Source organism: Verticillium alfalfae, genomic scaffold, assembly GCF_000150825.1.
Source record: "Verticillium alfalfae VaMs.102 supercont1.5 genomic scaffold, whole genome shotgun sequence".
Lineage (NCBI taxonomy): Eukaryota > Fungi > Ascomycota > Sordariomycetes > Glomerellales > Plectosphaerellaceae > Verticillium > Verticillium alfalfae.
In genome coordinates, this window is record NW_003315034.1 from 1,121,911 (window position 1) to 1,139,932 (window position 18,022).

General features: G+C 56.2%; 7 protein-coding genes across 7 annotated transcripts in view; 3 read left to right on the forward strand and 4 right to left on the reverse strand.

Annotated features, from left to right (window-relative positions):
• VDBG_04667 (PX domain-containing protein) overlaps window positions 1-1,713 on the reverse strand; it is a gene marked incomplete at both ends in the record, with an annotated part of 3,186 nt that extends 1,473 nt beyond the window's left edge. The window contains 5 exons of the mRNA XM_003005015.1: window positions 137-488; window positions 546-834; window positions 915-1,190; window positions 1,253-1,482; window positions 1,560-1,713. Coding sequence (XP_003005061.1) covers window positions 137-488; window positions 546-834; window positions 915-1,190; window positions 1,253-1,482; window positions 1,560-1,713 — 1,301 coding nt within the window. The remainder of the gene's footprint in view (window positions 1-136; window positions 489-545; window positions 835-914; window positions 1,191-1,252; window positions 1,483-1,559) is intronic.
• Window positions 1,714-3,490: 1,777 nt separating this feature from the next.
• Window positions 3,491-4,610, reverse strand: VDBG_04668 (conserved hypothetical protein; the record flags this gene model as incomplete). The annotated part of the gene is made up of 2 exons (XM_003005016.1): window positions 3,491-4,115; window positions 4,192-4,610. 2 exons carry the CDS (start codon window positions 4,608-4,610, stop codon window positions 3,491-3,493), a joined length of 1,044 nt encoding a protein of 347 aa, XP_003005062.1.
• An 878-nt stretch (window positions 4,611-5,488) lies between these two features.
• Window positions 5,489-5,913, reverse strand: VDBG_04669 (predicted protein; the record flags this gene model as incomplete). The annotated part of the gene is made up of 2 exons (XM_003005017.1): window positions 5,489-5,629; window positions 5,698-5,913. 2 exons carry the CDS (start codon window positions 5,911-5,913, stop codon window positions 5,489-5,491), a joined length of 357 nt encoding a protein of 118 aa, XP_003005063.1.
• Window positions 5,914-8,786: 2,873 nt separating this feature from the next.
• On the forward strand, window positions 8,787-8,962 carry VDBG_04670 (hypothetical protein; the record flags this gene model as incomplete). Its single annotated transcript, XM_003005018.1, has 1 exon — window positions 8,787-8,962. The coding sequence occupies one exon, from the start codon at window positions 8,787-8,789 to the stop codon at window positions 8,925-8,927; it is 141 nt and encodes a 46-aa protein (XP_003005064.1).
• Window positions 8,963-10,986: 2,024 nt separating this feature from the next.
• Window positions 10,987-14,103, forward strand: VDBG_04671 (conserved hypothetical protein; the record flags this gene model as incomplete). Its single annotated transcript, XM_003005019.1, has 1 exon — window positions 10,987-14,103. The coding sequence occupies one exon, from the start codon at window positions 11,149-11,151 to the stop codon at window positions 14,101-14,103; it is 2,955 nt and encodes a 984-aa protein (XP_003005065.1).
• Window positions 14,104-15,123: 1,020 nt separating this feature from the next.
• On the forward strand, window positions 15,124-15,815 carry VDBG_04672 (ubiquitin-conjugating enzyme; the record flags this gene model as incomplete). The annotated part of the gene is made up of 2 exons (XM_003005020.1): window positions 15,124-15,334; window positions 15,490-15,815. 2 exons carry the CDS (start codon window positions 15,124-15,126, stop codon window positions 15,813-15,815), a joined length of 537 nt encoding a protein of 178 aa, XP_003005066.1.
• An 878-nt stretch (window positions 15,816-16,693) lies between these two features.
• Window positions 16,694-17,728, reverse strand: VDBG_04673 (MNN9; the record flags this gene model as incomplete). Its single annotated transcript, XM_003005021.1, has 1 exon — window positions 16,694-17,728. One exon carries the CDS (start codon window positions 17,726-17,728, stop codon window positions 16,694-16,696), a length of 1,035 nt encoding a protein of 344 aa, XP_003005067.1.
• Between the last annotated feature and the right edge of the window lie 294 nt (window positions 17,729-18,022).

Genomic DNA, 18,022 nt, shown 5'->3' on the forward strand with positions numbered 1-18,022 from the left:
GATGCTCAGTCGCCGATGTCTCTTCTTCCTGATTTCTTTGGAAGAGCGTGGTCAAACCGTTACGCTCCACGATCTCACGTCGGAATCTGACAAGTCTCGTTAGCATAGGTCAGAAACGTTTTGTTTGTTGACTTACTCTTCCATGTAGATGTCAAGTTCCGCCGCGCGTTTCCTGGCGATTTCGTAGAATTTCTTCTGTTCCTCCATACGTTGCTCATCAAGGGCCTTCCGGCGCATGATATCGTCCACATCTTCATCGGTTGGCGTGATTTGGTCCTTGGTCAGGAAATCTTCCATTGCCTTCGTCTGGGCGATCTGGGGATTTGCGAGCAAGGAGCGAATGAATGCCCGCAAAGAGACTCGCTGTGATTCTCTCCACAATGTGACTGTGTCACTCTTTTTGCCGAGCAGAGCCCTGGCCCTATCGTCGGTCGAAGTGCGTGGTGAGCCGCGTCCGGTCGATGCAATGGAACCAGGACGTCGGTGGCCTGTTTCGCAACAAAGTCAGCATGGCAGATGAAACGGAGCAAGATGGAGGTACATACCATGGACCGTAAGGTTCTGGCCACTGGCATCTCCCACTTTGAGGTTCGTCATCTGAGTGGAAACTGACGAAAAGGACGATGCATCATCATCCTTGCTACCACTGGTCATGGATGAGAAGATACTACTCGTCGTTGTGTCGGACTTGTTCTTCTTGGGCAATGTAGGAAGAACCTTGCCTGGCAGTTCAATCCGAAGTCTCTTATACAACCTGCTAAAGTCACCATAGCGGCGGCCAACGAAGAACTCAAGCTCCCCCTTCCTCTTGATACGCAGCAAGAATTCCTTTGTCTTCATCAGCTCCCGGCCATTCAAAAACAGACACAGCTTTAACTTACTGCATGCTTGTGATGTCTAATGGTCTTCTTCACCTGAGTGATATGAACACCAGCAACATTCACATCCCAGCCATTGATGTAGTTTCCTTCCGGCAAGGTATGCATGACACCCGTATCAATGGCGTTGCTGTCGACAACTTCAATTTCCGAAAACCGAATGCGCTCTTCGAACCCTGAGGAGGTCTTGACTCCTGAAACCATCATCAACTCAACGAGTTTCTGGCTTTTCAGAGCCAGCTTGCGGCGCTTGGTTTCTTCGAGGCGATCTTCGGAGGAGGATATGTTCTTCATGGCGAAAGACTCGAGGAACTGCGGAGAACGAAGCGTCAGTACGCGCCAGTGTGGGATGGTGGTAATGTGCCAGCACTTACCACTTGCAACTTATCCTGCCAGAACTCCTTTTCCCTCGCCTTGTCAAGGAAAGGAAAGTCGCGAACATGGTGGACGAATATGTAACGCAGGATTGGCAGCTCGGATTCGAGAGGCGAGACCTCGCCATAATCGGATTTGAAGGGGGCACCGAAACGCTTGAGAGCGGTTGGGGAATTCAGTTCCGAGATTTCGTACTTGACCTGGTCCGATATAAGTTCGCGCTTGAGGTCTACAACAAACTCATTAGCTCTTAAGTCTCTTCTGGTTTCAAACTGCCATCGAGTTATCGGAGGGGTGGTCGCGCACAGTGCTCTTGCTTGCCGGTCAGAGTCTGACCAGAAGGCGGGGCTTTATAGGATTGGAGGCTGGTCGTAGAGCTGTTGGGGAGCTCAGCGCCAGCGCCTGTCCCGGGGGCCACAGCGTCGCCGTTGGTCGGCGGTACAGGGACTTTCGAAGCCATCGCCGGCGGCTGTGCGTGTTTGTGGGAAATTGATCGCTGATTGAAACGCGCCTCGTCGTTTGTATGCTATCCAAAGAGTCGAATCCAAGTCCGTACTGTCGGCGAGATTGCTAGGGTGCGGTGAATATACTTCTGGCGGTGTTAGATTTCTATTGTATGTACCGGTAGGTACTGAGAGGTGGGGGAATGGATGTATGTGAGCGCAATCTATATGACTCGCAACAGCGTAAGCAAACACCCGTCGTAATCGAAAGAAAAGCAGATTGAGTCGCCTCTCAAGTCTGTGATGATGGAGACGAACAGGTATTGACGCAGACGGTAGACGGTAGGTGGGCGGAAGGTTTTGGGCAAAGCCAGACAGGCAAGGGGAGGTAGGCAACCTTTACCTGAGGTGAAGTCCGTTTTGCGCAGCACAGTGGCCGAGCGTCATATGTCATAGGTCATATTTAGGGCGGTAAGGCGCTGGAGGTGCGTGTCGCATGGATGGCGGGGTAGCAGTTTCCGGGCTGAGTGCAGCGAAGGGGGGGAGAAGGAAGGGACGCGAATCTGGTGGGGAACCCTTCAGCGAGTCAGAGAGAGAAAGGTCCAGCCAGCCAGGCCTGGGATGGCCACTCTAAGGTAGGTAGGTAGGTGCCTCAGGTAGGTAGGTACCTTAGCCAGAAGACTCTGCCTGTTGGCTATCTTCACATCATTCCGCTCTCATTCGGCAGACTTAACTAACATTCCATTTGCAAAGGTTTGTAGTTTGCACACTAGAAAAAACCATATCGTGCACATCTCTACACGAAATGCTCGTGAGCCCCGAGACACAACCCATGGCGTGGCGCGGGTGACCACGTTGACAGTCACAAGCCCCAAGGACCACTTGCTGACTCTGAGAGAGCCTGGGCATGACGTTGCCCTCCAAAAAGCACCCATCCATCGAGAGAAATTGGACCAGGAACGCGCCAGATCTATTCCCTGTTGTTCGGCTCGCATCGCCCTCGTATCGGCCAAGCCTTAGTTCAGTGCAGTGAAAACCCAAAGCTCTGCCACCCGCGCACTCGGCACCAGCCTCGTCTCGCCAAGTTGCGAGACGCGCAATCCTCTTGACGCTGGCACCGTCAAAGGTGGAGCCAGGCCTGGCGGACAAGTCCGAAGTATAATGGATGGCGTACCGCTACATCCGCCGGCCAAGTCTGATGACTGATGGAAGCACGCAACACCTACAGCCAAGGTGTAAACCACGGAGCGCGACTGGAATCTCGGAATGGTGGGTTGGTATAAGCGCTAGCTCCAAGGCGTCTACACGCAGACGATGCCTGCATGTGCAGGACTCCCTCCAACGGAACCCGTCGTTCACCGCGGGGAGAGATCCCGGGGCAGACTGTGAGGCCTCGGCCCGGTTATGTTTCTGTGCTGGCTTCGGCTGAGCTAGGATTGCTTGCCAACAGCTGTAGCACACCTGCAAAGAGCAACTATCAGGGACTGCCGAGCGCTAATTCCGTCCTACAAGATCACCTCTTCATATGCGATGGGATGCCTGGAGTTAGCTCCGGTCAACGTCCGCTCCACCTAGGTAGCCGTGCAGGTCTGACCGGACCACACGGCTCTGCAATGAAACGCCACCATCCTCTGTTACGCGAATGTTACTCGCAAGCTTCAAGAAAGACCATGGGGTATCATTTCTCGCTGTGGCAGACGATGTCCTGCCCTCGAGATGTTGCGTCGTCGTAATACAAAAAAAGAAAAAAGGAAAAACCCGGTCCACGAAACGAAAACAGACTCCACCATGTAACTACAGCTCGTCCAAGAAGTGAAGGCGATCCTCTTGTACCTCCGTCCTCTTTTCCCACAATCCCAGGCCAGGCTCCTCATCAGACCCCTCAGCACCAGCATAATGGCTTCTGTTGGCGTCATCCCCTGACAGTGAGTGCTTGCCGACCGCCATAGTGTCAGGTGCAGCGTATTTTGCTCCAACCAAGAGCAATACCAACAGAGCGAAAACGATGGACATGACAATCCACAGGCTTTTCAGCCTTTTCCGTGTTTTCTCCTGCCACTCACGGTCGGCTTTTTCCCACCCCTCGATCCTCTCCTTGACCACGTCGACGCGGCCGCTGAGAGCCTGGATCTTGTTTCTCCCAGCCTCGATTCGCCCTTGGAGATCTACGATGCGCTTTTTCTGCTCCTCGAACTGGCCGAGCGAGTCCACCTGAGCCTGCACATCGCGCACCATTTCCTGTGACTCCGTCTCAAATACACCCCTGATCTCACGTGAGAGTGTCGCCAGCTCCCTCATGGCCGTGACCGTGACCTGCAGAGCGCTTGTCTTCTCCAAGACGGCATAGTACGTCTCGTCGAGCTGCCGTGTCGTAGTGTTCGAGAAACCGCTCAAGTCGGCGAGAGACTTCTTCAAGCCACTGTAAACCACGAGAAAACATCAGCAAAACCGACCACACTGTAACAGAGCACCACGCCGCAGTGACAAAAACATACGTAACACGAGCCTCGGCCTTCTCGTTCTGCTCTTTGACTTCTTTCTCCACGTCCCGCCTTACTTCTGGGGCAGCAAGCATGCCGTCCTTCCGTCCGGGCTCGGGACTCACGCCCCTGCCCAGTGTCGTGCCAGTCTCGGCCCTCGAGACGTCGAGCGACGGTCGCCCCCGGTTCGACAGCAAGGGGCCGGCAGACTGGGGCGCACGATCGTCGCTCGCGACTTGCGTCGATTTCTGGCGGCTATGGTGTCTGCTGTGGTGATGCCCTTGGTGGTGATGGTGATGTAGCAGCTTGACGGGTGGCGCGAACTCGGTGATGGAGCGGGTGAGCTGGTGTCGAGCGCGCGACGGTTTGGACGACGATTGCGGCAGTGGCTGCTGCTGCTGCTGGTGGAGCAGAGGCGGCGAGTCGCTAGCCATAGTGTCGTCGGGTCGCACCTCGCTCGTGTTGTGACATCAGGCGAGTCGGATTGCGTGGAACCTGGGTTGCTTGGTTCCTTAGTCGCTGGTTTGGCACTGGCTCGGAGGGACGGGCAAGTCGAAGAGAGTTTGGGCGTGGTGGGGTGGTATCTGTGGCCAGTGCAGTGACGTACCTTCTTCCAGGCTGTTGCTGCCGCTCAGCGCTGTAGGGATGTGCTGTGAACTCGGTTACACCTGAACCTCCACCACAGGCGCACCCATCACAAAATTACGAGGACGGGAAGGGCTCGGACCAGTCTCATGTTGAAACCCGGACGAAGCTCCGGTTTTGCTTGAGCTGAGAACCGGGGAGCAGTCCAGAGGCGACTGCATTTCAGGGAGGATGAAGCTGAGACGGTTCATTTGATGTTTGATTGTGCGAAGTTTGGAGTTTGGAATTTGGAATTTGGAATTCGAAAGTTGCATGCTGAATCATGAACGCCCTCCTCTATCCCTGATATGCTTTGAACGATTCCCCTCATCCGGCTTGAGGTTTCTGCTCGACTATCAATTTTCCCAGATGACGCCGAATGTGTTTCCTTTTCCCTATCCCAGCTTGCCGACCCTCGAATCGCAGACATCCTCTGACGAACAGTGCGACCCTTTTCCAGAAATCTGGGGTCCCCCTTCCACGAGATGAGGATTGTGTCTCGGCGGGAGCCTGATCCTCTCAAGGTGCCGCAGCAGGCGTTGGGTGTGTTCGTCGCATACCCAAACGCCTTCCGATGAATCCCCTCCCCTCCTCTAAATCAGGATCGTATGCAATGTCGAGATTCTGCACAGCACTGTCTCTCCATGCCCCTACACCCCGGTGCATTTCATACAGTCGGACCATACCCTCACGAGTTGATGAGCTTGTTCCTCTTCTCCTTCCTCTTCAACCTCTCGACACGCTTCTTATGCATCTTCTCCGCCATCTTCTCGTACCGCTCCTTCTCCTCCTTGGCTGCCCGCTTGTCCTTGATTGCCTGAACCTTTTGCTGTGAGGATGTCAGCGGCTGTCTCTCACCCCCTACGACGACCCAGCACAACACCAGTGTCGGCCTACCTGGCGCAGAGCCTCCTTCTCGTCCTTCATCTCCTTCTCCTTCGCCTTTGTTGCCTTCATTGCCTCGCGCTCCTGTCGGCGCTTCTCGAACGAGGTGAGGCCGCCAGTGGGGCGGAACGCTGCCTTGGGCGGCAGCCAGTGCTTGCCGTTGACACGCATGCCCTGTTGTTTGGTCGCCACAGGCGCCACCGCCTGAGCGGCTTCAGTTGTAGACATTTTGTTGTGAATTCAAAAGCAACCTCTGAGGACTATACGGTCGAGGTTTGGAGGGTTGCAGGAGAGTCGGCGCGCTCGTCGTGTGCAAAGGGTGAGGCAGGCAGGCGAGGCGACAGCTGGGACTAGCAATTCCCTCCTTCCAAAAAAATTCGGATCGCAAAAGCGCGAGGCGGCCATGCAAGGCTGAGGGGGAAGAGCAACCCCACTCTGGACGGAGCAGGGCCCTTCCCCTCTCTGCCCAGTCCTGTCAGTCCCTGATCAGACCTGTCTGCTCAGTTCGGCAAAAACCCACAAAGAGTGGCTGTGTGACCCACCAAATTTCCTCCAATGTGGCTGGTGAAATCAGGGTCTGATTTCCGCCCCTCTTCCCACCCCCACATTCTCCATGTCGGTTGCTGAACCCGAAATCTGTAATCTGTATCCACCAGCCCGCTGGCGAGCCCGATGAGTATTGAGTGTCTCGATCGTTGTCAGATTTCAAATGCCATCCCAGGCGCCGGCACCAACGGCTTCTCATCGCAAGACACCTCGATGTTTCACTTCCGCCGTACCGTGTGTTATGTCTGTCGTGACGTCAGGGGCTCCGTCAATGCAAGGCGTCGAGAGCATGGTGGGATGACACATTCTGTGCACCAAGGGGTTTTTTTTATACCCAGTCGTCACCTTAGCTCTTCCCCGCGGCCTTCGAAGGAGGCCACATGACGCACAATCGTACAGACGGAAGGACAAGGGACGAGGTCCATCTGCCAGAAAGAATGCAGCATGCACCCCGCGTTTGTGCTGTTGCACAGAATCTGCAACCACGGAAGCTGATAGACGCTCGAGCTCAGTCAGAGTCATCGCTCAGCACCCGAGAATCTCTGTCTCGCGCGGTGAGCTATTGACACAGGCAGGCAAACCACCAGAGCCTCAATGCGTTGCAGAAACAGCAGAGGAGATACACCGCCGGTAGTCTTGTCTTATGGGGTGGCACACCCCACGCCGGAAATGACGACAGCTGTCCTCCCAAGCTGCCGGGCCCCTATGTGCGTCACTCATAACGATGGGAGGGATCCGGGTCCCGCGAAACGCAAATTAAGCATCATTCACACCAATTTGCTATGCAAACAAAAACAATATGTCACGCAAAGTTCGTCAGCAAACCAGGACCGGGTGACGGCGTTGGAGATGCGCGAAAATGGAGTCGCGTTGATCACGTTCATGTCCCTCGATGCAGCAATAGAAATACGATAATTATCCCTTTTCCAGTATCGCGGCCCCAAGATTGATGGCACATGGGGCCGACTCATCCCTTGGCCGTGATTCATTTAATTGAGCTGGGCGTGGGGTCTTGCTAAAAGCGGCCTCCTGTTCATTTGGGTAGCCGAACACGCGAGATTGCCCCGAGGCTGGTCCACGCAAGGAGTCGTCGAAAAGCAGAGAGCGGGCCTGTCTGATTCGTTGCTCGTGTGAGGCCAAGGTCAAACGCAAATTATTCTTAGAATGGGGCACGTCAGATGGTCAGATTCAGATCTCCACGTTTGGAAAAAAGAAGGGGGCCGTGGATGGATAGACGCCTGGAAAGAACCAGCAGATCAGCGTTCTTCATTCGCGAAACCGAAATACGCCGTGCCTACATCGTCCGTCCGTCTGGCATGCATCGGCTTCAACTTGTTCGGAAGACGGACCAGGACTATACGAATGGAGCAGCAGCAGAGACCCTGGTGGTGGAGATTCCGTGAGGGTGCGCCAAGGAGGGGAAAGTAAATCACAGGAGCCCCAAGGCAGATCTCTGATGTTTCGACTCCGCAACGGCCTCTTTTGGATTCCCTGAAGAAGGCAGTGATGGGACGGTTCGGCCGGCAGCAAACAACCCGCTCCAGACAAATGCAAGATGAGATGCAAGCGCAGGGCACGGGCGGTTTTCTTCGCATCAGCACCGACGTTTCTTCCCTGTTGGCCGTTGGGCTGCCAACCATTGTCACTGTGTTGCAGCAGGAAAACAGTTGATCGCTCCCTCCCATGGGCTTCCATTGACTAGGTTAGGTGCTTGGGCATTTGTGCGCTGTAGTATGGGCCAGCCAGTTGCCACCCCGCGGCCTCACTTGGCACCCCTGCAGGCGCCTCTGCAGGTCCGACAGTACATCTGCCCAAATGGGAGAGGGGCGGAACGTTGTTGACAGCCCCCATGTCCATCCGAAGGGGAGGGGGCTCAAGGAGTGAAGGCCACATCAGCGCGCACTCTCCAGGGCAGAGGGGCAACCGTTGGCATATACCATGTTGTGCAAATTGAACACGACAAAGTATGTCTCCCAAAATGGGTAGGTTTGAGCCTCTTGAAACAATTGAGGGTGATGGGCTGAGTCGGGCATGTCTACGTTCATTGACAGCTCCCGTTGTGGCACCCAGCCGCGGGAGCACAGGCGTGACTTGTCAATGCCAGCATCCCCGTCTGTATGCGCGCCTGCACTTGTCGCATCCCCAAGTGCAGATACAACTGGCACTCGGGCTCAATTCTAGCCTCGGTTTCGACCTAGTGACGGGAATGAACTCGGGGCCGCAGCCCGTATTACGTCTCCCGCGCATACCTATGTTCTTGGTCCGCGTGCGAACAGAGCGCGCTGGGCTCACTTCCTCCCTTACAGCACCTTGTGTGTTGATACGCTAGGCATCAGGGATCTCCCCACGCCCTGTAGACCAAAGGGATCAAATACGGGAAGGGTACCTACCTAGGTCCTGTTTTGATCAGGTACTTCGTGATCAAGTCCCTCCGCAGGTGATCGAATAAGCCCCGATTACGTCCCTGCACGCGCGTTGACCGGGGTGCCGCGGGCTGCACCTCAAACCCGCCCAAGGCGGCGCCGCCTCTGTCCAGTTAGCGAACCGGTGCGCTGATGGGTAAACATTCAGTAGGCTCCCAGTGCACTGAAAGCACAATTTCGGACGGCCACTGCAGTCTAGGAGATGGCCCTGCCCTTCGTACTGCAACCACCAAGCCCCCTGTTGACGGCGCTGGCCGCGAGGATTTCCCCTGACGCGAACGGCCACTCTGGCAACCAGCTTTGCTGTAACTCATCTGCGTTAATACCACTGCATTGCAAAGGGAGGTCGGATTGGTGCAAAAAGAAGATGAAGGCAATGTTGGTTTCCTTCTCCAGAACTTCGACGTGGCTTTGTTCTGAAATGAGCGGGTCACGTCTGCAGCAGACAAAAGCAAGAAACATGACCGCGAGATCTGGCTCATCGTCAGCGATTGCGGGAGCAGGACCTTGCGATCAAAGGCTGGCCCCGCCGACAGGGAGATGAAGACGCCTCCTGCACGCAAGTTTAGTGAGCTTGGCGCTGGAGGCACATGTAGACAGCGGGACGCTGGGATATTGAGGAGGCGAGACAGACCGCCAACGAGACGACTCGGCCTTTTGGTACCGTTCTTTTTCCTCCCCCATCGTCGCGCCATCCAGCCTGAACTTCAATCTGTACTTGAAATACCAAAGAGGTGTTTGGCCGAGGCCGGGCCTGTCGCTTGGGTGGCTTATGGATCGCTTGATGCCACATCAACCGAGTCCTGCTTTTAGTGGCAGACGGTGTGCGGCTAGGCCGATGGCGGCCGTGTTTGCGGTTGAGGGAGGCGGCTGAAAGGCGGCTGCGTAGTGTTAGTATCTTGTTCGTCTCGTACTAACGACGATCAGTTATTGTGAATGTGATGGTTAGTACAGGCTGACAACATGAACCAACTTTGGGGGTTAAATACGCGCAAGTCTTCAGCACGAGAGGCCGTGGCGGGCAGCATCTGCTGCATTGTGGTTGGTGCAGATGTTTCGGTTGGCATCATGAAATGAGTATTGAATATGGCTGTGTGTCGTGTCGCTCCAAGCCTGGTCATGCCTCATCATTCGGAGCGGATTGTGCGAGTTCTCCCTCTGACGGTGAGGTGTGGGCAATTGGTGCCTCACACGTCTCCGTCACGCTCGAGATTGCCTACTACATATACATAGCAGGGGTGGTTTGTAGGTTCTGGATTATGACAGCTTTCTGTAAGGCTGCCTCGTCAGGACACCGCAATCATGTGTTGAATCGTCCACGACGTCCTCTTCAGTATCAGCATCTAGCGGGTGATGCGTCGATTCATCAATGCATATTACACAGAAACAAAAGATTTCATCTTGCCGGTTCAGTCCAAATGGTATGCACTGGGAAGAGACGAAGCCGTGCAGGCTGGCCAGTCACAGGCCCCTAGCACCAAGTGTGGCCGCCTCCAGCTGGAAAAGGCGCAGAAGTGCCAGAGTAGCTGTCCCAAATGGGTAGGGGGGTACATTGGACGCGAGTACCTCCGTCCCTGCTTCCCTCCTGCTTCGATAACCCTGTCCAAGCCCCTCCTGGCAGTGGACAGGGGCCCTCAAGAGGGTGTGGGCAGTGGATGCTGGCAGTGGGCAATGGGCAGTGGGCAGTGCGGGCGTGGCTGCAGGGGTAATGGGTGAGACCCACCCAGGAACCTACTTCTGTTGCCTGCTTTGCCTGGGTGTGGACATGGACCAGGATGGTCACGGTCGCGCGGTTGCTGTCCCCACAGTTCCAACGCTGGCTCCTGCCAATACCCAATTCCCTCCTCACGCTCCAGGTCTCCTCCATTCGCACGCCGCTGGTCTCGTCTCACCCACCATCTCCAACCCAACACCACCATCGTCCGAAGCAACAATCGCATCAATTCGTTGTCTTCGAGGTCCCGCAAAGTCGTCAGATTTTTGCTTGCGGACCGTCCATTCCTTTAACCCAGCACAAGCAAACTGCCTTATTCTTGATACGCAGCATTTTCGTCTTTCTGTCTTGCTCGCCTGCACACTTAGGCGATCGAAGCAACGGTCCATCCCAACATCAGACCGTGAACTTGCTCCTACGCCATCCATCCATCACCCTTGCCGTCGACGACACTGTACATCACCGCATTCCTGTGCGTATCTCTTCCTTTGCTTACCTCGTTGTGTCACCTTGTGACCATCTGACTGTATGTGTTCGCTGACGGGCAATTTGCCTCACCAGGTGCTTCAAAACCCTCTGAACTGGAGCGATCCCTTCTCCTCCCGACAAAGTCAGTACAATCTGCAGTCGACCTGCCAGGAAGCAGCCTCGCATTGCCACTCGATAGACGTTTCGAACCTCCCCGCGAGCTTGTAACCGACTTGCTATCGGTGTCCAACCTCCGCTCATGTCCGCCTAAGTCGCTCGACGTCCAAGGTGCCGAAGAGCGGTTGGATCATGATGGCAACTGCTTTCGGTCCCGAAAGGGCAATCGATGCAACTGTCACAACGCTCAACTCCTTTGAATTCGACCAGACAGCCTCCCAGCGCTTGCCTTCAATGCTTCCTATGGAAGACCTCACGCATTCGCAGTCCGCTCTGGACGAAGACCAAACCTCCCCTCGAAACATGCCACCTCCGAACCCCCCCTTCATTTTCCCAGCCCGGCCGGGCTCCTCCTCCGCTCCTTCTTCATACTCTCGAGCCTCGGGCCGGAGGCCGCAGTCTGCGATTGAAAGTCCAAGTCGCTCTGCTTTCAACGACAACAGCCCTCAGAGCGCCGACAGACCCAGACGCTCCCCAGCACTGCCTGACTTCAGCTTCAACCCGGGTGCCTCCATGGCAGCAGACAACAATGTATCACTACTGAGTCCTCCCATGTCGCCTTTGTCGCCTCGACAGATCCCGTCGCCATCAAAGCCTGGTGGACACGGCCACCGGCGAGGAGGAAGTGAGTTCGTGGGTGGTAATATTCGTTCAGGGGGGTCCATTGCCGTCATGAGCACCAGCCCGACGAAGTCGGAGAGCGGCTTCGCCTCTCCTGCCTTTCAGCCACCACAGCTCGGCGAGCCCCCAGCGGGTGGCCGCCGACGTGGACACGCACATCGCCGCTCAGCTGCCATCTCCAGCCATGACCTCACCCTTATCCTTCAGCCTCCCAAGCCCGCCAATGCCCTCCGGGGCAGCAGCGCGCCCAACAGCCCGGCAGACTTTGGCCGCCGCCCGGGAGAGTCGCCAGAGATGTCCCCAGTACAACTGCCTGTGCCCGCGACTCCAACGGCTGAGCCGTCTACTTCTGGTACCCCTGTGGAAAGCGAGCTAGCAGCTCCTGAGCTCCCAGTTCAGACAACACCGCGGGCTTCAAGGCCAGTCCCGCGCGCACGGGTCGGATTCTCAGACACCCTGGAATTCATTCCCCGCCCCCTCTCTTTGGTCTCTAGCGACGCGTCGAGCACCGCCACTGCGCGACCGGGAGGCCACTCTGTTTCGGGTAGCATCTCATCGATTATTTCCATGAACGATGAGCCTGTGCTAGAAAAAGAGCCTGCTATTGTGGCGCCTGTCGAGCCCCGTAGGACACGTTCACTTCCTCCACAGGAATCCAGGCCTAGCACTGCCGGTGCTATATTGGAACGGTCTCAAAGCATTCAATCCGTTAACCACAGTGGTAGCTCCCCTCGCAGACGGAACTCCATTCCAACCCTGACGCACGTACCCGACCCGGCCATCAACATTCCTTCTCAGCCAAGTCCTACGAAGACCCCGAAACGATGGTCTTTCTTTGGTCTAGATCCATTTGCCGGCGCCCATTCCCCGACCCGCTTGGTGCCAGTCAGTCCTCGAGAGCAAGAACATGTCCCAGCCACAGCAGATGCGAGCCCCAACTCTTCCGACCAGGTACTTAACGTCGCACCGGAGACTGATGGGCCTTTACCCACTGCCTCGAAGAAGCCGTCAAAGAAGTCCAAGAAGAAGAAGAAAAAAGTCAAAGCCTGGGCCGGGTCCATTTTGAAGCCCAAGTCCAAACCCAGGGACAAGAAGGGCGAGACGGATTGTCTGCCTGATCAACTTTCTACTCACAGCGAGCCTGAGCTTGAATACCGAAAAGACGAATCCGCTGTGGAAACAGTTGCCTCGCCTGTGACGCCCACGGTAACCATTACCGACTCGTCGAGTCCGAACCAGACTGCTCATCCTTGGAAGCCTCGCTCGGTCTCGACACCCGAGGACGACGCGGCCTTTTCAATGATTGACTTGGATGCTGCGCTCGGTCCATTCAATACGCCTGTTCCCCACAGCGCGGAATGGGATGCAGCACAGAAGGCTGCAGGCTCCGCGAAGCGTCAACTTCATAGTGCCCAGGGCATGAAGGGTTTCAGCGGCCCGGGAATGCATTACCATCGCAGAGCCGAGAGTGCCCCCGAGATGGTTCCCTTTGAGGCAAGCCGCTTCGGCATCAATAGATTCGGCAGCAGCTCCACCATGGCGGACGTCTTTGAGGAGGATGAAGAGGAGGACGACGATGATGACAGCGAAGACGGCAAGACAACGTCGTCTCTACCCACCAGCAAAGACTCATTGAAGGATAACAGGAGCGATGCTGCCGAGACCTGCAGCGACGACGACACTCCTCCCGCCATCATTGTCCAGAAGAACCCACTGATGGACGCACTTGCTGTGCAGGATGAAGAATTTGGCCGGACGAGACATGCAGCCAGCATGAAATCCGAGCGATCGATGAACTCCCTTCACGAGCAGGTCATCGTTGAGGAGCCCCGTAACGTCGACTTCCGTTCCGCAGCTGTGTTGCAGGAGACGTCCGATTCGACTGGGTCTGCGACGCCTTCGCCAAGGCATGCCCTGGGCCACACCGATTTGGCACCAGTAGAGGTCAGCCCTCTGCACCTGGCCACTCCATCCAACATTCCCATAAGCCCTTACTCAATGAGCCATGGGTCCTCTTTCCCTTCTCCGCGGTCGCCGATGTCTTACGATGCCCAACGCATATCCACAGCACCATCTTCGGTGAACGAGGAGAACACTTTTCAGTCGTTACTTCTCGGGGAACCTGGCCCAGAGCTTAGATGCTCTGTCGACATTCCGCCTTCGCTGACGTCGAGCACCTCGACTATGACCAGGGATAGCACATTTGTGCCGATGCCTCAACCGCGTGCCCAGATGCCTTTCCGGCCTGACCAACGACCCGTTTCGGTGTCATCAGCAGCATTCGGCCGTCGTCGATCGAGCCTGGCAAGTCTCAGCAGGCTGATCAGTAGCTCCCATGGCGAGCGGAGCAAGCTTTCCGAAGAGGTTCCAGTTGACAGCGAAGCGGAAAAGAAGCAAAAAGTTAGCCGAGCCAAGCGTCTCAGTCGAATGGTCCAGTTCTGGAAGGCCAAGGACGAGTCTGAGACGTAGGGCACTAGGCACTCGCACGCCCCTTGGCCGACTAAAACGTCGACGGTCGCTTCTCTTGCAGTGACCGACTTACACCCTGAGCCATATTGAAGCATCTTGATCAAAACTGTCTATGGATCACTTGTACACTTTCAGCTTCCGATTTCCCAGGGCGGAATTCAACATGACGTACTTCATCCAGCTTCCCACCAGATCGTTAGCAGTGGATGATCTGGCTTCGGCGCGACGCCTTCATTGAGCAAGGCCAAATCATCTTTGAATCCTATTTGTGGATGGCCGAGAAGGCAGCGTTCACGACAGCATGAGCAGCAGTAGCCAGGGGACTCATGGCGTCTCTCCCCGGTTAATTGACTAGGTTGGGGCACGTTGGAGAACAGTGGCAGAGAGACGACGGGCCTCTGCGCATTACTTTTTCTTTCACCGAACATACAGTTTTACTGATGGCGGGCTTTTTTGGGGAAGGGCATTGGAGAGGGGAACTGGGGATGGGAAGGGTGAGGAGATGTAGACGCACTCGATGTGTCGAGACCGGACATTTCCGCACGGTCGAAGGTCGGCCACTTAGATGATGGACAGGGGCACAGACTCTCACGTAGACAAATATTAATGAACATAACAATCAATAACGAAGCTGTGCTTTTTTCATCCTTTTCTGGCCACCCTGCGATGTCGTGCAAGATGTCCTCGTTAGACGTAGGCCCCCGGTGTTAAAGTGCCTCGGTTCAGGACCCCCAAGCTCGGGCCCCACTGGACGGGACAGAGCACATGTACTCGGACGTGAATGGGCTGCGGCGCCCGCTCTGAAGCTCAGACAGCCTAAGCTTTCAAAGATCCCGATCGACATCAACAATTCATACTCGTCGCCATAAGCTCCTGCGATCACACGAAACGACACTGGGCCCATCCCGGAATCTTGAAAATCTTGTTCACTTACCTAGGGACAGGACACAACCTCTTCCGTGACGAGGCGAGCGACGGTCCCAGCTTCCCCATCACCACTACCACCCACCCCCCTTCCCAATGTCGTGGAAGATTCAGGACTTACCCGAGAAGGGTTCCGCGGCGGCCACACATAGGAATGCCACGCGCCGCCTGCTCAAGGAACTGGACGTCTGGCGACGCGAGCAGGTCGACGAGCGGGGCGTCGAGAGACTGGGACCCGTCGGGGACGAGGACCTGCTGCACTGGGAGGCCGTGATCAACGGGCGGGGAATCGGGGGAGGTTATGACGGTACGTGCTGTTGCTTGTTTGCTGTCCCTTGTTCTTGCTACCCTCTTCGCAACCTTTTTCTGGTCGACGCGGTCTCGAGGGGGCTGGCGGGAGGGTCGAGAGGGCGCGCACGTCGGGCTATGGGCGATTGCTAACGTGTGTGGGTGTGTGTTCAGATGGACGCTGGCTACTCTCCATTGAGGTCCCAACGACGTATCCCCTCCGCCCGCCAACGATCCGTTTCGTGACGCCCATTGTGCACGCCAATGTTGCTCTGGACTCGGGCGAGATCTGCCTCGACCTGCTGAAGGATGCGTGGACGCCGGCATATAGCGTGCTCGAGAGCGTGAGGGCTGTACGGACGCTGCTGGGCTACCCGGGCGTGGACAGCCCGTTGAACGTCGACGTCGCGGCTCTGCTGAGGGCAGGGGACGCGGTCGGTGCAAAGGGGCTGGTGGAATACTGGATCGGCGAAGAGGGGGGCCGGTATAATGGTACATAAGACATGCCTGTCGGGCAGAGAGTCGAGATGGGACGGGACGGCACGGGGACAGGACGCTTGGCGCTGGATGACGAGGCTGATGGGCCAAGGGAAAGGGCTTAAATCGCCGATGTATATTGGGCGTTTGGAGGTTCAATTTTGGCTTGCACTGAACGTTGTGAACAGGTCGTGTAACGATTTCATGATATACAATCAGCCAGTGCACAAACGAGATGCCATCAGTGCGAATCACGCGGTGCTGAAAAACAAAAAAGATTTGCATTGACATCGTGTCTCACTCCCTGGTCTCTGAGGAAGCTTTCCGCAAGAAGCAAAGTATGATACCAAAATGTTTTGGCAGCAAATTGCACACAAGACGATCCGACCAGCCTTAACCTCCCGGTCCTGTTTTTGGCAAATGTTTTTCTTTACATGTGGAAAGGGGGAGGCCCGCTCTCTTTCGCGCGTGTGGCCGGCCGATCTTGAACCCCATGTTATCCCCTTCCAGAGTGAGTGATGCGGATATACTACAATAACTAAACGCCAACCCCTCCGCTTTTTGGGCCTTTAGGCCAATGCTACAAGTGACCATAGATTATGGCAGGGAATACACTCAACGAGTCTACTATGAGTTCTGTGGCGAGTAAAGCGAAGGCCATGGCCTTCGAGCCGTATCATTCCCTGTCATGATGGAATATGGCGAAGATGCCATCGGTGGAAATGCATGCTGGTATACCAGCTTTTCAAGAACGCCCTACTCGTTGTAGTGGTACACCTGGGTGCTCGTCAGCCACGGCATCAGGGAGAGTCACGACATGAGATACGCACCTTGTAGTTGGGCAGACCGTATGGCTGCCATCCTAACCTCTTGGCCATCTTCGCGAAGCCTTCCGTCTCAATCAAATGATAAAAGGCGAAAGGCGGGAACATGGCGCCATCCCGGTGCACATCAGCCTTGACGAGCAAACGCCGTGCCGCCAACGCCCATCCAGCATAATCTCATAATGCTCATCCTTGCCCTCCTGTCCCATGTACGCCATCAGCGAGCGGTACGTCGGCATGTCCTTGTACCCCTCGAGCAGGATATCGTCGCGGCCCATCTCGGCACCCAGCTTCTGCGCAATCTCGCTGTCCTGCCAGCTGTTGAAGTCGTAGGCCCGCTCCTCCGTCTTCTTCGTCTCGGCGTTCACGTACTTCTGGAAGCAGTTCGGGACGATGACGGGCTTGTCGTGGCGGGCCAGGTCCTGGATCAGAGTTGGCGGTGTCTCGATGATGTCGGCGTCGAGCCAGAGCACCCAGGACGTCTGGGGCCCGAGCGTCGTGAAGAGGAGCGAGTTGCGCGCCTTGGACATGACGGCGCGGCGGCCCTTCTGGTTCTGCATCTTGTGGCGCTCGCTCTCGTCCTGCGACGTGATGGCTGGCTCGAAATCCTGGCGCAGGATGACGATGCTCTTGAAACGATCCTTTTCGGGGCCGCGCTTCTGCGTGCGGGTGATCTGCTCCTGCAGCGCCGTTGTCGCGGCATTGCCCTCCTTGGTCTTGGGCAGGATGAAGCCTAGCGTGATGAGATCATGGGGATAGTCGAGGCGCAGGAGGTTGTTCCAGTACTCTTGGTAGAAGCGCACCATGGGCGTCAGGATGAGGATGGACTCTCGGTTGCCGATGGGGTCGCTCGTGATGGTGACATTGTTGAGGTCATAGCGAACGACAGGCGGCGGTTTCCTGTCTGCCTCGGCGACCTTGCGGTAGGGGGCTGTCGGTGGGGAGAGGTGGTGGACGGCCGGGCTGGCGGGTTTCTTGGAGTCCGAGTCGGAGGACGAAGACCCAATGGGCAGGACGAGGAAGCCAATGACGAAGATGCTGAGGATTGCACCGAGAAGAAGGGTGATGGGGTTGGCCTTCTTCAGACGGACTGACCCCATGGGTCGCGCCATGGTGCGGTCTCTCACGCGGGGGCTGACGATACGGAAATCATAAAGCTTGAGGATGCAGCTACAGGCGTTCGGGAGGCTTGGTGTCGGAGGGTCAGAGTTGTCGAGGGCGGTTGCAGAGAGTGTAATGCCGCGTGTTGCAACTGCGGGCCGAGTCGTCGCCGATGCAGTGTCGTCACCGAAAAGGCCGGGGGGGACACGGAAGGGATCGTGACAGAAGATATGGAAGTGACTTTTGGGAGAACTTGAATGTCTCTCTCTTGGAAGGCCGCGCGTGTACGTGAGGACAGACAGGGT